The 13,772-nt window shown below is 39.4% G+C and overlaps 2 protein-coding genes across 4 annotated transcripts in view; one reads left to right on the top strand and one right to left on the bottom strand.

The window, feature by feature from the left end:
- Positions 1-2,016: 2,016 nt before the first annotated feature.
- LOC116246331 (heat stress transcription factor C-1-like) lies at positions 2,017-4,938 on the bottom strand. Its single transcript, XM_031618160.2, has 2 exons — positions 4,131-4,938; positions 2,017-3,107 (listed from the first exon to the last, which is right to left on the bottom strand). The coding sequence occupies exons 1-2, from the start codon at positions 4,329-4,331 to the stop codon at positions 2,349-2,351; spliced, it is 960 nt and encodes a 319-aa protein (XP_031474020.1). The 5' UTR covers positions 4,332-4,938; the 3' UTR covers positions 2,017-2,348.
- Positions 4,939-10,495: 5,557 nt separating this feature from the next.
- Positions 10,496-13,772, top strand: part of LOC116260444 (probable RNA-dependent RNA polymerase 5) — a 39,275-nt gene continuing 35,998 nt past the window's right edge. Inside the window, exons 1-4 of one of the 3 annotated variants that reach the window (XM_031638791.2) lie at positions 10,497-10,962; positions 11,336-11,498; positions 11,617-11,746; positions 13,201-13,275. In XM_031638791.2, coding sequence (XP_031494651.1) covers positions 10,677-10,962; positions 11,336-11,498; positions 11,617-11,746; positions 13,201-13,275 — 654 coding nt within the window. In that variant the 5' untranslated portion in view covers positions 10,497-10,676. Of the gene's footprint in view, positions 10,963-11,335; positions 11,499-11,609; positions 11,747-13,200; positions 13,276-13,772 lie in introns of those variants that run through there. The other 2 variants (XM_050078918.1, XM_050078919.1) reach the window with 2 other exon arrangements.

Genomic DNA, 13,772 nt, shown 5'->3' with positions numbered 1-13,772 from the left:
TTCTCCGTCGATAGCCATATCTTTGACCCGGAAACCGGCGTATCGGGAGATTCGATAAGATGGGAAGCTTTCTTTGAATTTTGTAGTCGTTGTCGTTTGTGGTGTTTATCGCCGTTGTCGACTTTGTCGTTGCTGTTGTTTTTGGCGGTTTCTAAAGCGCCAAATATACGTTCATTTTTGTCTTAGATAATGCGAAAGCGAAGTTCTCGTGACATTTCACCGGATGATCTTACGAGATTTATAAAGTTTTGAAGAGTTTTACTAAGGTGAGTTTGTTGGTTAGATTTAATAAACTTCTTTGTTTGCTCTTAAAAGCCATATTTACGAGCGAATCTTATTTTAGAGCCGTCATGAACATTATCTTTACTCTTTCTCCATTTGGCGTTGTCGGCAGCTGCCTTTAGGTGCTTCAAACGGTTCATGTTTGTAGCAAGCGAGTAATTTTTTTTTAACTTCCTTCTTTGAAAACTTTCATATTATGTTATTTTGTAAGCCTCGATTCTTGTCTTGGCATCTAACTGTGCAGTGGGCCAAAAATGCATTTTTAAGATTGGTTATTACATGAATTTGTTTACAAAATTGAGACAGTTTCATAAAACACAAGAAATATTATTTCATGAAGCTGCATTAAAGATTAAGGCATGTTCATGAAACAGAGTGTTTGAATTAACAAGCATACATCCTATTAGGGGCTGATTGACCATGAAAATAGTAGCAAACTGCAAAATGATCCCTTAGAACTCATCTTGATCTTTACAGCCAGTAACTTCTTCCAATCTGCTCAAGTCGGCATAGGTCTTCCCCATATGTTAGCAAAAAGGGTCCACCGTTTGAACAGTTTCACTCGTGAGCACAATACCAAGATGGGCTTTTCCAGCCTCTTGGGGTCCACTGGTTTCAAATTAATACTTTATTCGAAAGATTAATTTTTTGCTTCAGTTGATTCTCTCCAACCATCACTGTCACAGATGCATTTGCCATTTCCGATCTCTACAAAGCGCCACTCAGCTTCGAGTGACCAAAAAATGGAGAACATGGTTGTGGTCCAGACTCCATTTGGATTTCTTGATATGAGATTGTGTGCAGGGATGAAACGCTATCCATTTTGCTGGTTGCTTATGTTAGGAACAATACACAAAACTCTCTTCTCACACTCTTAAGAGGGGTTAGAAGCAACAAAGAAAAAGACAAAAATTTACGTAGTTCGGAGCAATAATATCCTACGTTCACGGTCGCACAGATCTTTCACTATTCACTCTCAGATGAACACATACACTCTCAAAGAGAAAACAAAAAAAAAAAACAACGGCCCCTCTTACAACATAAAAATTAAAGCAAACTCGCATTTGGATCCGCGGTATTGCATATAAGTGTTCAGTATGGATCAAGTTCCATACACCAACAGCTTATTCCATCCTTAATGAATCATAGTTGATTACTAAGAGCAAATTAAATTAGGCGGGTAAGGGTCTGACTGCTACCTTTCATGAACTGCAACGATCCCTGGGCTTGGGTTACAATCTCTCTCTCTCTCTCCCCCTATACATATATATCACTTCCAGACTAGATTTTTCAAGTGTCTATTCTTTTCTAAACTAAAATCAATGCTAGCTGGATGGTTGCCGGACCGTTAAAATTTAAAAATTCATCATTGAAAATACCATAAAACATGGCTAAGCTTACCCTAAATCAAGAACAATGCAGTGACTTTCGGTGCACTGCTTCCCTTACTTTCTTTCCACTCAATAAAACTTGGTGACGGCTTCTCTCCATCTCTCCCTCTTTGTTTGTGTACTTGGGGACACCTTGTCACACAATTTTGCAATGGATTTCCGTTTAATTGGCTTGAGAGGAGTTCCACCAGTCAAGTAATGCAGAGGATGCTGCTTGCTCCTTACTAAATGCCATTGTCAGCCATACATTTGCTCTATAGCCACTGTCAGCAATGTCCAGCGACGAAAACCGTTCATATCTAATCCAAGGGACTGAAAACAGAGTTTTGCGTCCTCACGCGAATAGATGAACCTTTTTTCTACAAATTTATTACTGATGTTTCTGCAGTTTACACGGATTACAAGCCTACCAACTAAAACGGGAAGGAGGAGAAGATGGAAAAGCAAAGAATCGGTTATCTACACATCAGAGATTCCACACATCCTGATTGCACACATCCTAATCTAGCTTCACCCGCAGAACTAATTTTGTTCTCCCATTTTCATCGTTTTTATCCCCTAGTATCTGCTTAAGATAGGGAGACAGAGACGTGGAAGAGGAGCAAAAGATTGCCCTGACAAAAGAGCCTCCCTGTCCCGAGTTCCCACCAAATTTAACTTTGCATCTGGTGAGAGTCAGAAGCCACTTTTTATGAAAGCAGGACCAGAGAGAGGCAAAGTTGGTCTCTCTAATCTATGCTTAGGAACAAGTTGCTGGCATTCATAGACGTATTCAGGTGGCTGTATGTCCTCAATTAAGAGTGGACCTTCTTCTTCTTCTTCCCCTTCTTCCTCAGCCGCAACTTGTGCACTCATGCTCATCATCCCCGAATTTGAGAAGGATGGAAGCTCAGAATTCACCTCAAAATTCCCTTCCCCATTCTTGTTTTCATCCCCATCCACCACAAGCACCCGATTCTCTGCATCACCAACCGAAGGTGGAGGGGAGTATTTCTGTTCAGCGTGTGCTATCATCTTTTGCTTCTTGGTCGGATTCTCGTCCATCAATTGCTTCGTCCCCTTGTTCATGCGAGAGAGGATTCCGGGGTTTGTCACTACCTTGGCAAGGAAAGACATCATCTGCTGCGGCCGCTTCTCTGTGACTTGCAGCCTCTTGTTCATCTCCTCCACCTCTTCCTCCATGGCCATCTGGCTCTGCCTCAGCTCTGCCAAGTCCACCACCATGGAGTTTCGCTCATGCTTCAGCCTTTCCACCTGGCTGGCGAGCAACATCTCCACAGTGCTGCTTGCCATGATTGCGTTCACGCGGCTGCTGATCTCGCCCCCATTCTGGAAGCTTCTCCTCCTTATGATGTTCTTCAATAGGTGCCTCTGTCCTCGCAGGAAGTACTCATTTGCAAACTCCCACCTGTCGGAGTCAACCTTCCTGAATCCCTGAGTAGGACGAACACGATAATCTCGATTGTGGAATTTGTTATGTGCAGATCATTGATTTTTTATCGTCATGGCCGTTGAGTTCTACTAAAAGTCAGTATCAAAGCACAACCACCAATCTCCATTACTAAGGAATCGCAGCCTTGAAGAGCCTAAATATGGTCCGCGTGATTCTCGAGACTTGTTCAATATGGAAACACTCGGGGCCTAGAAACGGGTTAATCCGTGCACTCATTTCTCGAAATTCTTGTCTATCAGATGGTATGAGAACAGAGGCTAGAAAGGTGTTTATGACACTCATGTTTTGGGGTTCTTGGTAAAATCTACATCTACTTGCTTGAGTTTCACTCAGCATGGAACAGATCAGAGACTAGAAAGACGTCGACACTCATTTTCGGCGGATTGTAGAGTTTTATGGGTATGGTTGGTCAGCCCAATACAGGCATGAGACTAAAGCCTATAAAGATGTTAGTGACAACTCATTTATTGGCATTCTTGTGTTTTATCAGCACCACCCTTGTCTAGTTTCTATTCAAGTGGGGAAAGAAAAGAATCATAAGTTGCTCAACACTCAACCTTTTTACTGCAACATGCAGGGATGAAGAGCCTAAGAATGGCTTTGTTTCAGCTTCACGGGCTGTCACAATATGGAGTAAGTCGTCGAACTAGAAAGGTGCTCCTGATACTTTCCATTCTTGAGTTTGCAGAGTTTTATCAATATGGTGGCTCAGTTCAAAAATAAAGGAACAACCTGGAGAACGCTTCAACCTCTGTCATTTACATGCATCAAGAGCCAAACTATGCTCCTTTTGGGTTCACTAAGTGTCGTTTTGGGAACTATTCATGAGAGAAGACCCTAGACACTAGAAAGTCGGTAATACTAATTCTTGAGATCCTCAATCATGAAGAAATGAATCATTGGTCTGCTCAACACTACATTCTCTTCTTGTTCTTTTAGCATGGTAGCTGAGAAATAGGCGTCTAGCCAAGAGAAATTTTGTAACAAGAGAGAGGGAGACTCACATAGGTGTTGAGCTGGCGGACGAAGCTGGAGAAGTTGTTGTGCTTGAAGTACTTGGGGAGGAGCTGCTGTGAGAAGTCGAAGAGGTTAAGCACCACAAAACTGTTGTTGGCAGTGCCCCATGTGACGAGGGCGTCGGTGGAAGGGTCGCTCACCATCTCGTACGTCTTCAGAACGAAAGGGGCAACAGAGATCTGCTCCATCCTCTCTCCTTCGCTCTCTCTACTGAACCCTTTTTAGATCTCTCTTCTTCTTCCTCGGTAAAGGCCTTTGCTTGCCTTCCCCTGCTTCACTCTCCCTCGCTTCCTTCATCTGGCAGAGCAGCGCCCTTTATTTGAAAAGGTTGTACGCGTGTTATTGTCTTCTCCAATGGCGTCCTGGTACGTGGCCAGGCCATTTGTGAAGTGGCAGGCGCTTCTGCCCCCACATGACTTGTGCAAAAGCGCAGCAATTGACCCTTTTGCTCTCCACTCACAAGAACATCTCTCTCTCTCTCCTCTCTATCTCTATCTCACAGTCACTGTGGCTCTCCAGTCTAACGAAAGAACAACCCTCAGCGTCAAACTCCATCTTCCCTCCCTCTCTCTCTCTCCCTCTCTCTCTACCCACACGGCTGCAGTGAAAAGGACGAAGATGAGTCCAAGAACGTGATCCTGTGGATAAATATTTTCGTGATACTAGATTAAAGAGCAGAGGCTAGGCGCCTAGGCTATTTCACGATAAAAAAAGTCGATGAAGGGAACATGGTAGGCAGGATAAATGCAGATGGCAGCTCTTCATTAGGCCAGGGCAGCGCTTCATTACGCCACAGCAGCTGTCGCATCATCAAATTTGCTGAAATTGGCATGTCGCAAATCCGCTGCCATCTGTCTTCGTGCTTGTTTGGAAGCTCGTGAGCACGTTCTCTGCTTGCTCTTTCTTGCTTTTGCCGCTTTTGAGACCATTTGCTTCCCTCTCGCCGGAGCGGAAGCCGGCGGGTTGCTCGAGACGGAGACTGTATTGACTTGGGTTTAGAAGGAGCACTTGGAAGCGCTAGTTATACTACATATAAGAAATTGTATATTTGAAGGTTTTGCCTTTTGGCTATATGCTATATTGTATATATTTTAGTCAAAGAAAGTAGATTCTGGTTACTACCGACATTGAAAGATAAAACATGTATCTGCCTGCAGCAAGTGCTTGTCATTTGTCAAGCAAGCAACCAGTTTTTACTTTTGGACTACTGTCTCGTTAAAGTTAGAAGTTTCATTCAATTCCTTGTCTTTCATAACATATATGACCAACTTTTTGTGTTTCTTAGGTTTTAAATTGTCTAGCGGTATTTTCTGTTTTGCAACACAAAAAATTGATATTCAGAAAATTTAAAATGAAAACTTGCCGCTTATAATGGCAAGCAATGAAGTCCTTTTGTTTGAGGTGGTCTCTCTCAAGTATAATAGCAAAAAAGGGAAACAAAATCAGTTTTATATACTTGAATCCATTAGCATATGACAAAAGTAAGATGCATATATGTAATGGCATTACCGGTTAATCAAGTTTCACCTGGAAATTGCAGTTTAATTTATATTAGAATCAGAACAACCAGCATTGAAATCAAGTTCATACAAAAGTTAGAACCAAATTTCTTTACCAAAACCAATTAAATGGGTTAGAATTTGGTTATGTCTTATGACATAAAAAGGGAAGGTGTAGAATCCACCCTCCCTCATGAGCAGGTTGGGAAGCAAGCATGAACAACGTGTGGGCAATTGCCTACACATACCCATAAAAGTACTTAGTTTTATATTGACATTTCATGACAATTTTTCTTATTTGCATGTTGATGTTAAAACTAACTAGAAATTTTTTACTCCATTCTTGAAGTCAGTGCGTCAGCCTAATAAAAGGCCTCTCATTGTGTTCATAGGAAGACGGTGGCTTCCACACCTTTTGTTTTGTGCAATAGCCAGGAAATTGGTCTCAAATGGGTTCAATTACCTTCCTACTTGACCACGCAGCTGCTAAATTAAGACGGCGGATCAGTGGAGATGTCATAATGGTTAAACTCTTTCAAGCAAGTGAGGCTTCACTTGGCAAAAGGTCTAAGTCTTCACTCAACTTTTTATTTTTTATTTTTTTCAGTGCTTAGTGCTTTATAATTTACAAGTAAAGTGGTCATCTTTTACAAAACTGAGCTTGGGCCAATCCATACCTCAACCTTGAAAACATGCTGGCTAAAATTTATGAATCCATGAACACTTTTATTAGATTGAGAAAGTTCAAACCAAAATGAAATGATTGTCAGGGTTCCTTAGTCGCACTGTACGGTCCGAAAAGGGTCACCCCGTGGCAATGAGTGTCAGTCAGCACAATCTTTTCTCTGAAAATCCTGATTGCGCGAATCTGTTTAGGTGAAACGTGTCGACTCAAGACTTCGGGTTCCACAGAGTTTGGCTTGGTTCCTGCAGCATAGTTGAACATGTGTCGTCTAGAAACACGAAGCAGAATCCCCTCTGAGGTGCAGATCATGTGGCGCCTTATCCAGTGGGGCTTTATTAAAAGCCCCCATATGAGTGTTTTCCGTGAGAGTCGGTACTGTTTTAAATCTTCTTAAAGAAATTGATCACGTCAAAGTGATATGTTAGTGACGATGATCGTTCTGTATTATGTACGTTATTTCAACTTTCCTGTTTTTTTTTTCACTATTTTTTGACATTTTTACGATCTAGATTTGAGATCATACACCGACGTACTATACAAGTGGGTGCAACATAGTTTAAATTATATAATAAAAAAATCACGATTAAGAATATAGCGCGTAAACCTCATTTAATATAAAGGAATTTACTACTAATTGTGTTAGCTTCCTTGGCATAAAATTCTATACGAACAATTGTATTTTCACGATTCGTTACGTATTTTATATATTTTAAATGATTCATGTTTAATTTTTTTGAAGTCTGAAGGGGTGTAATGCAACTGAACGGTATGATGATTTAACATCTAAGAGTTTCGAAATCTGCAAATAGTGACAAGTGCAACATTCAAGTTAAAAAGTGTATGGTAGGTCTAACCAAAATCCTCGTGAGCAAATCAAAACTTTAGAAGCATAACGGTATGAAATCCAAAAAGCGGTTTCTTTGAGCAAACATTAAAATGAATCTTTAAAAAAATGCATAGAACACTAGACTCATCATTTGGCTAAGATATAATATATACATACATTATTTACTTCAATAAATATTTATGGTTGAGTATTTGACAAAGAAGACCCTTGTTTCAAGATGTCGAATTTTCCAGTTGAAGAAAATTTATCTTATAGTGAAAAACTGAAAATTGATGAGCACGAGACTCTACCACAATAGGATAAGAGCTAGCGGATAGGAATCATCAATGACGTTCCCTAGCTGGACCAGGCCGTCGACCTCCTCTTTCATTTCCCTTTGGCGTCATTCGCACAAGGCATTGCAGCACAGGAGTTTTCCTTTTTCTAAGTTTGTCCACGCACTAACCACAGATTGATCATTGAAGGGTACTTCAACAAACTTCATTATTTACAAAGAAAAATCTTTTAGTATACTTATAAAAAGCGTGAGGCAATAGATGCCACATGTGAGCTGTTCTTAGTTTAATTCCATGCACGCAATTAACTCCACAACGGCTTCATGATTTATATGCGTTTGTCCCCATGTGTGAACAAAAGCATGGTAGATTGGTGCAATAATTGGTCTTAGTTACGTGTTACAACTTGGTTGATTTCCTTGACCTTCGCTTGTAGGTGCATCTTTTCTATCTAATCCCTTCAAAGCCCAGTAGTTTTGTATAGATCTTGAAGTGTATGACAGTAATCTTGTAGTGAATCCCTTCAGTTCTTCATTGATTGCTTGTCCCCATAACATGAATCTGGTTTAAGATCCATATGGTTATGAAATGTATGCCAGTTTGCTCTACATCAAGCTCGATTTCTATTGTTATTTGCACTCAGATGTGTAAGTACAGTTTTGCTCTGCACAATCTCAATCACTGATCACTAAATTTAGTATCAGCATAAGGAGAAAAATTACTTAGAAATATCAATACAAAAATAAGAAGTTGGAGTCTGTGTGCTCAATTGCCTACACGTAGTCCACACCTGTCTTTGCCGCTGACCCAAGCTAGATATTGTTTTAAGTTATCCACCACAGTTTTATAAATTCATACAAAGTGCAGTAGAGATCAGTAGACTCTAAATGGGTGTTTGATAAGAAGATTGTGTCATTAAAACACATAATTTTATGTCACATATTTCAAGACCACCACGTTCTTGTTCTATAAAACATGGTGCTGTTATGTCTAACATTTGTTGGTTGGATCTAAAAACAATTTCTATAATCACCCAATGTTTCTTAAAACAAGAATGTGGTTCTTATAGCATGTATTTGATCATCCTATGTTTCTTAGAACAGGACCATACCGTTCTTAAAACAAGTGTTCATGAAGCAAGTGTATTGCTTCAAATGTTCTCTTAAGCATCTCCACGGTTATGAGTTTTTCGGGATTTAGATAGTTATTTTTCACCGTAAAAAGTACTGTGCGATTCAATTTCTACCCTTTTAAGAATCTTTTATTTGAATATGAGTGTTTGCATCTAAGCGCTGACAATATAATGGCAAGAAAATATTAATGTTGATCTCAAATCTACAGTTGTAGAGTCTACTGTTTGCTTCATCGGTGGATTTCTCCTAACGTGAATTTAAGATCAGCTTTGAATCTAAGATCCGAGGAATCAACCATAACCTTAAGGTGGATTTCACCTAATGCGAATTTAAGATCAGCCTTCAATCTAAGATCCGAGGAATCAACCCTAGCCTTAGGGCACATTTGTAAGGAAGAATTTTTACATCAAGGCAATGGTCAACACTCTAAGACTGCACGCAGTAATCAAAGAGTGGTGTAACATGAGCTTTATATATATATATAACTTGAATGGTGATTATAATTTTTCAGAACAACAAACCATCCTTAGCCATTCAATCCAACATAGTGAATGGTTTAGAGAAAAACAATGAAAAAAAATTGATGAATATTTTCATCATCTAATACGAATTCACATATTTTTTCTTGTCTTCTTCTCTCAACCATCAATCTATTTCAGATGGACTGTTTTGGTTATATGATTGAGTGAGTTTGGATAAGAATCAACCTTCACTCACTACACACACACACACAAAAAGAGAAAACAATTAGTTATTTCCATTGTTAAATTATATATATATATATGTGTGTGAGAGAGAGAGAGAGAGAGAGAGAGAGAGAGAGAGAGAGAGAAAGATACTAAATATAAGTAGGAGAACCCACTAGCGATAGAGAACTTCGTGGGTAAGGAAAGAATCCGTGAGCGAAAAAGGCAGATAAGTTGTAAAGGACCAGCAAATTATGAAGGTTTGTCTGATAGTGATAAAGGCAATTTACACATTGATGCCTAGTTTTTCGTGTTGGTGATATGTGCAATTTTTCATTTGCACTTTCAGCGATTGTTGCTGCTTTCACTATAATTGAAGTGAAAGCTTAATATACGTTGCATGATCAATAAAACGAGTTAGGGATTAGGAAAATGAATTTGCTGCCAAAGGTCACTCAGTAAAATAGCAAGTGTTTGCTCATCTTGCTCAAAGAATGAGGTCAGTTGCTAGCAAACTTCGGGGAATTTCATGACAAAATATATAACAATTGAACACTAATAATTTGTAGTAGATGACACCACTGAATCGAATTTGGTTCATGAATGTAAGAAATAGCGAGAATTATTGATCTCTCTCAATTCAAAAATACAAGATTTGAATTGATGCCATTTCATTGATTTCTCCTAAACTAAAGATCGTACTTGAATTCATATCGCAGAAGGATAGAAATTGATATGAAAACATGCGACCGCCATCTTTATTACGAATTTACATATCCATCCTATCATTGAATCCAAAATTTATGTCAAATATTAATATATTTCATAATTCATCTTCTTAGAAATCACAACTAAACACAACTTTCTTAATCATATTGTTGGTCTATCCTTCAAACAACAAAAAAGATGTTTAAGTTGACAATCATGCTTGAAGACCCTACATTTACAACATTTACATGCCAACATTTCAGTTCCGCACATAAAGTTTGGCTCGATCAACTCGAGCCTATCTAAGGTCTAGAATTCTCATCTGATTTCAGATCCAATCTGGGGCTATCAAACGTTAACCAGTTTATTTAAAATCCACATTTTCTGTCAGAGTACAATGTAGGACGTGACATAGAATCCCATCATTCATAAATTTGATTGAGAATCTCATCGTTACATAAATTTGATTGAGCGACGGAAGGTGCCCTCGGAATCGACGATTTCAGATCACCTGGAATTTTAAATCCAGTGCAAGCTGACGTCATGTAACCGGTCTCGTTTCTCGCGCCAAACGAAAACAACGCGAACTGGAGCCTGGAGAGGATTTCAAATTCTACTCAATTTGGTCGACAACTTCGAGTCCCCTTCCCTCTCTCTCTCTCTCTCTCTCTTTTTCCCTGTGTGTGTGTGTACGGACGCGATGAGCTCGCCCCTGAAATTTCGTCTGTCCCCGGTCGTTGAGAGCACTCTCCGGCGACTTCGTGAAGAGCGGTCGCTAGGTGCGCCGGATGCTAGCGCTCTCGAAGGGCTGAGCTCCCTCCCGGAGGAAACCGCGGTTGATATCCTCAATGCGATCGCGGCTGGAAGGGTTACCAACCTTTCCGCCTCTATCATCTTATCAGTGAAGATGCACCGTGGTACCGGCCGAACCTCAGGAAGTGCCAGTCCCGCCGGCTCACCAGTGACCCCGATAGAGCGAAAGGAATGTACGTTTGTCTCTCTCTGGTTTAGTGAGTGTCCTTTCCGATGATCTTAGTTGGAATTTCCAAGGGAGGTTGCTTTATTCGCACCTTCCAGATGGTTAGATATATTGTCTTTATTTTTCTGGCTGGGATATTGAAATTGGGAAGTGCGTGGACGTCAAGTTGTTGAACTCGAATTTCGTTATGCAGCGTTTGCATTAGAGAGAGCGAAAATGGCCTCTCTTCTATTTCTGCAGATCGTTTCTGACTTTTGATATCAATAGGAATGCTCAGGAACTTGCATAAATAATTAATGTAATCGTAATTTGCTTTTGATATCGCTTGAGTGGTCGACTGTTGAGTGATTGACGGCTCATCTGTATTATCATACATGAAGGCTATACGAATAATCCAGAGCTCCCAAATCCGTACGGGTCCATAACTGCTTGCCAGTCACTGGTGTTCAGAAATGCAAACATGCCTACCACCTCTCAGCATTTGGTGGTTCTGGGGGAACTCGAATTTCGAAAGGCATTTCTAATCTTAAGTTACGTTGGGGAGTAAGTTTCACCTAAGAATTATGTCTTGATTTTGCAAAAAGTAGAAAAATAGACGCTATTGACTGTCTTGGTTTACTTGTGTCCTTGTTTCTATCTTTTATTTGTCGAGAGTATGCAGAAAAAGACTTGAAAATGCAATATCAGTGGACAAAATCCTTCAGTTGAAGGATTTGCCCATGTCCACCTTTGAGGAGGAAGTTTGGAGAGCAATAGGAAGACATTGCGTCCCAAATGGAAGATTGAAACAGGTTGGTTTTTTTATTATGTTTATGAACAGCAAATGCTTAACTGCATATGTGGTCCTGTGGAGAAAGATTTCGTCGGTATTTATGTGCATTTTCTGGGTTAATTATAAGATTCAGGTTAAAGAAAAATGCAAGTTCCTGTTTTCACCGGTTCTGCTCTTTCAAACCACTTCATGCTTTTGAATGGTTACAAACTGAGACCTTCAGTTCTGGTTCAACAAAATCATATTGTTCTACACAGCGGCTCGAATATGATTGAAATTCAAGTGATCAATATTGCTATGTGGACAGAAAAATTAATGTTGCTCTCTTTCAATGTAGCATTGGCTCAGACACCGATCTAACCAAAGAAGGTCAGACAACATGTACTTTGTGCCAAGTCAAAGTTGACGCTCTACTGTCCCAAAATTGAATGAACAAGAGCTTTCTATAGCACTTTTAGCATTTGTATTGGGGAACATCTTTGCGCCAAGTCAAAGTTGATGCTTTACTGTCCCAAAATTGAATGAAATGGAGGCTGCTGAGAGCACTTTTACCATTTATGCATAGAGAAATGTGTGCTTTACACAATCAAAGATTCCCTCTTGCCATATATAAAAGCTGCTCTTTCTGTTATCAAGACAACTTTGCATGACTGTCTGAAAGTTATATTCATTTACACAAGATGATGTTTTGCCTAAATCTACAGGAGTCTGAATTTATAGGTAAGAACTTTGTTACACCTTTTAGAGCATCATCTAAACTATTTCTAAAAGTCACCTCCAGCATCTACTGCAACCAGAATCACTTGGTTCAGTCCATCTTAGCAGCATTTTTTGACCGTCAAACCTCTGCTTAGCAATGAAAAATGGCTACATACATACAGTTATGCACATGCGTACATATATGCTGTTGGCTATATACATTTTCAACATGTTTAATCATTGACTTTTTCCCTAATTAGTAGCCATGAGACATTTCCTCTGCTGCTTTAATTTAGCAATACATGATAAATTATATAATACTAGAGATCATACAGGAATACAACTTGCCTGTTCTCCTTCCTTTTCCCACATGAAGTCCTGATCACATACTTTTAACATGACATAAAGTACCATCATTGAATTTCATGGGACACAGGGAAAATCATGCAAATAACTTGCACGGCATTTAAGCATCATAAGTGCACCACTTCTAATATTCCTAAAATTGTGCATATCCAAAATTAATAAGGTATTGTGACAGAAGATTCATGGTGGATTCCCTGACACATTAAAAGACTGCCTAAACCTTATTTTTTGACTTGCCTGCCATTTTTTAAAATATTGTATTGCAGTTGATGGCATCGCTCTATGTCTGTAATGATTTCTTCCATTAGTGCAAGCCATATAATGTTTTAAGTGGTTTGTCGACAATTAAAATTTCATTTATAAGTTGAACTGCTGTTGAGTCCACTGTTTTGCTGATTTGATTTGTAGAATCAGGATTGGGATTCTGGGAAAACTCATCAGTATCATTGTCTCGTTGACCATAATGGTAACATCAGTTTTAAGGTGAACACCAGGTTCTGGATGTATCTTTGGCACTGTTCCACTTTGTTGTTTCTTCAAAATTGATCTGCGAACTATATCATAGCTGTATATCTTGGCATCCCTATTTTATGCCATCATGCTTAAAAAGCAGGTAACGAAAGATGCCTGATTGCTTGTCTTGGATTTCATAATTTTTAAAATGTAAACTGTGATATAAATGATAATGTGCAGAATGCTTGGTCATGATCGACCTTGTGCCTTTCTTCTGTTCTTTATGTTTTTATCCTCCTGAGGAAAGTAAGCTTTATGCAACAACATCAGTTTTCCTTGTGTAAGATTACTGGAAGCCTCTTTGGAGTTGGTAGGGCCTTGTTATATTGTATTTCCATTGTTGAGCTGCCATTCCTTTTCTATTTTCTTTTATTTATGTCTCTGCATTGTTCTTGTCCTTAAGGTTGTTTAATAGCCTTCTATGGATCTAACGTTGTTAGCCTGATGAGTCTAGGCATATCTTCTAA

This window comes from Nymphaea colorata, chromosome 1, assembly GCF_008831285.2.
Source record: "Nymphaea colorata isolate Beijing-Zhang1983 chromosome 1, ASM883128v2, whole genome shotgun sequence".
Lineage (NCBI taxonomy): Eukaryota > Viridiplantae > Streptophyta > Magnoliopsida > Nymphaeales > Nymphaeaceae > Nymphaea > Nymphaea colorata.
This window is presented reverse-complemented; position numbering and strand designations above follow the sequence as displayed.

Bases quoted from the DNA above. Each gene is read 5' to 3' on its own strand.
- LOC116246331 (XM_031618160.2), bottom strand. From the start codon at position 4,331: ATGGAGCAGATCTCTGTTGCCCCTTTCGTTCTGAAGACGTACGAGATG. The intron at 3,108-4,130 runs GTGAGTCTCCCT...CGTCCTACTCAG, and splicing joins TCCGCCAGCTCAACACCTAT to GGATTCAGGAAGGTTGACTC.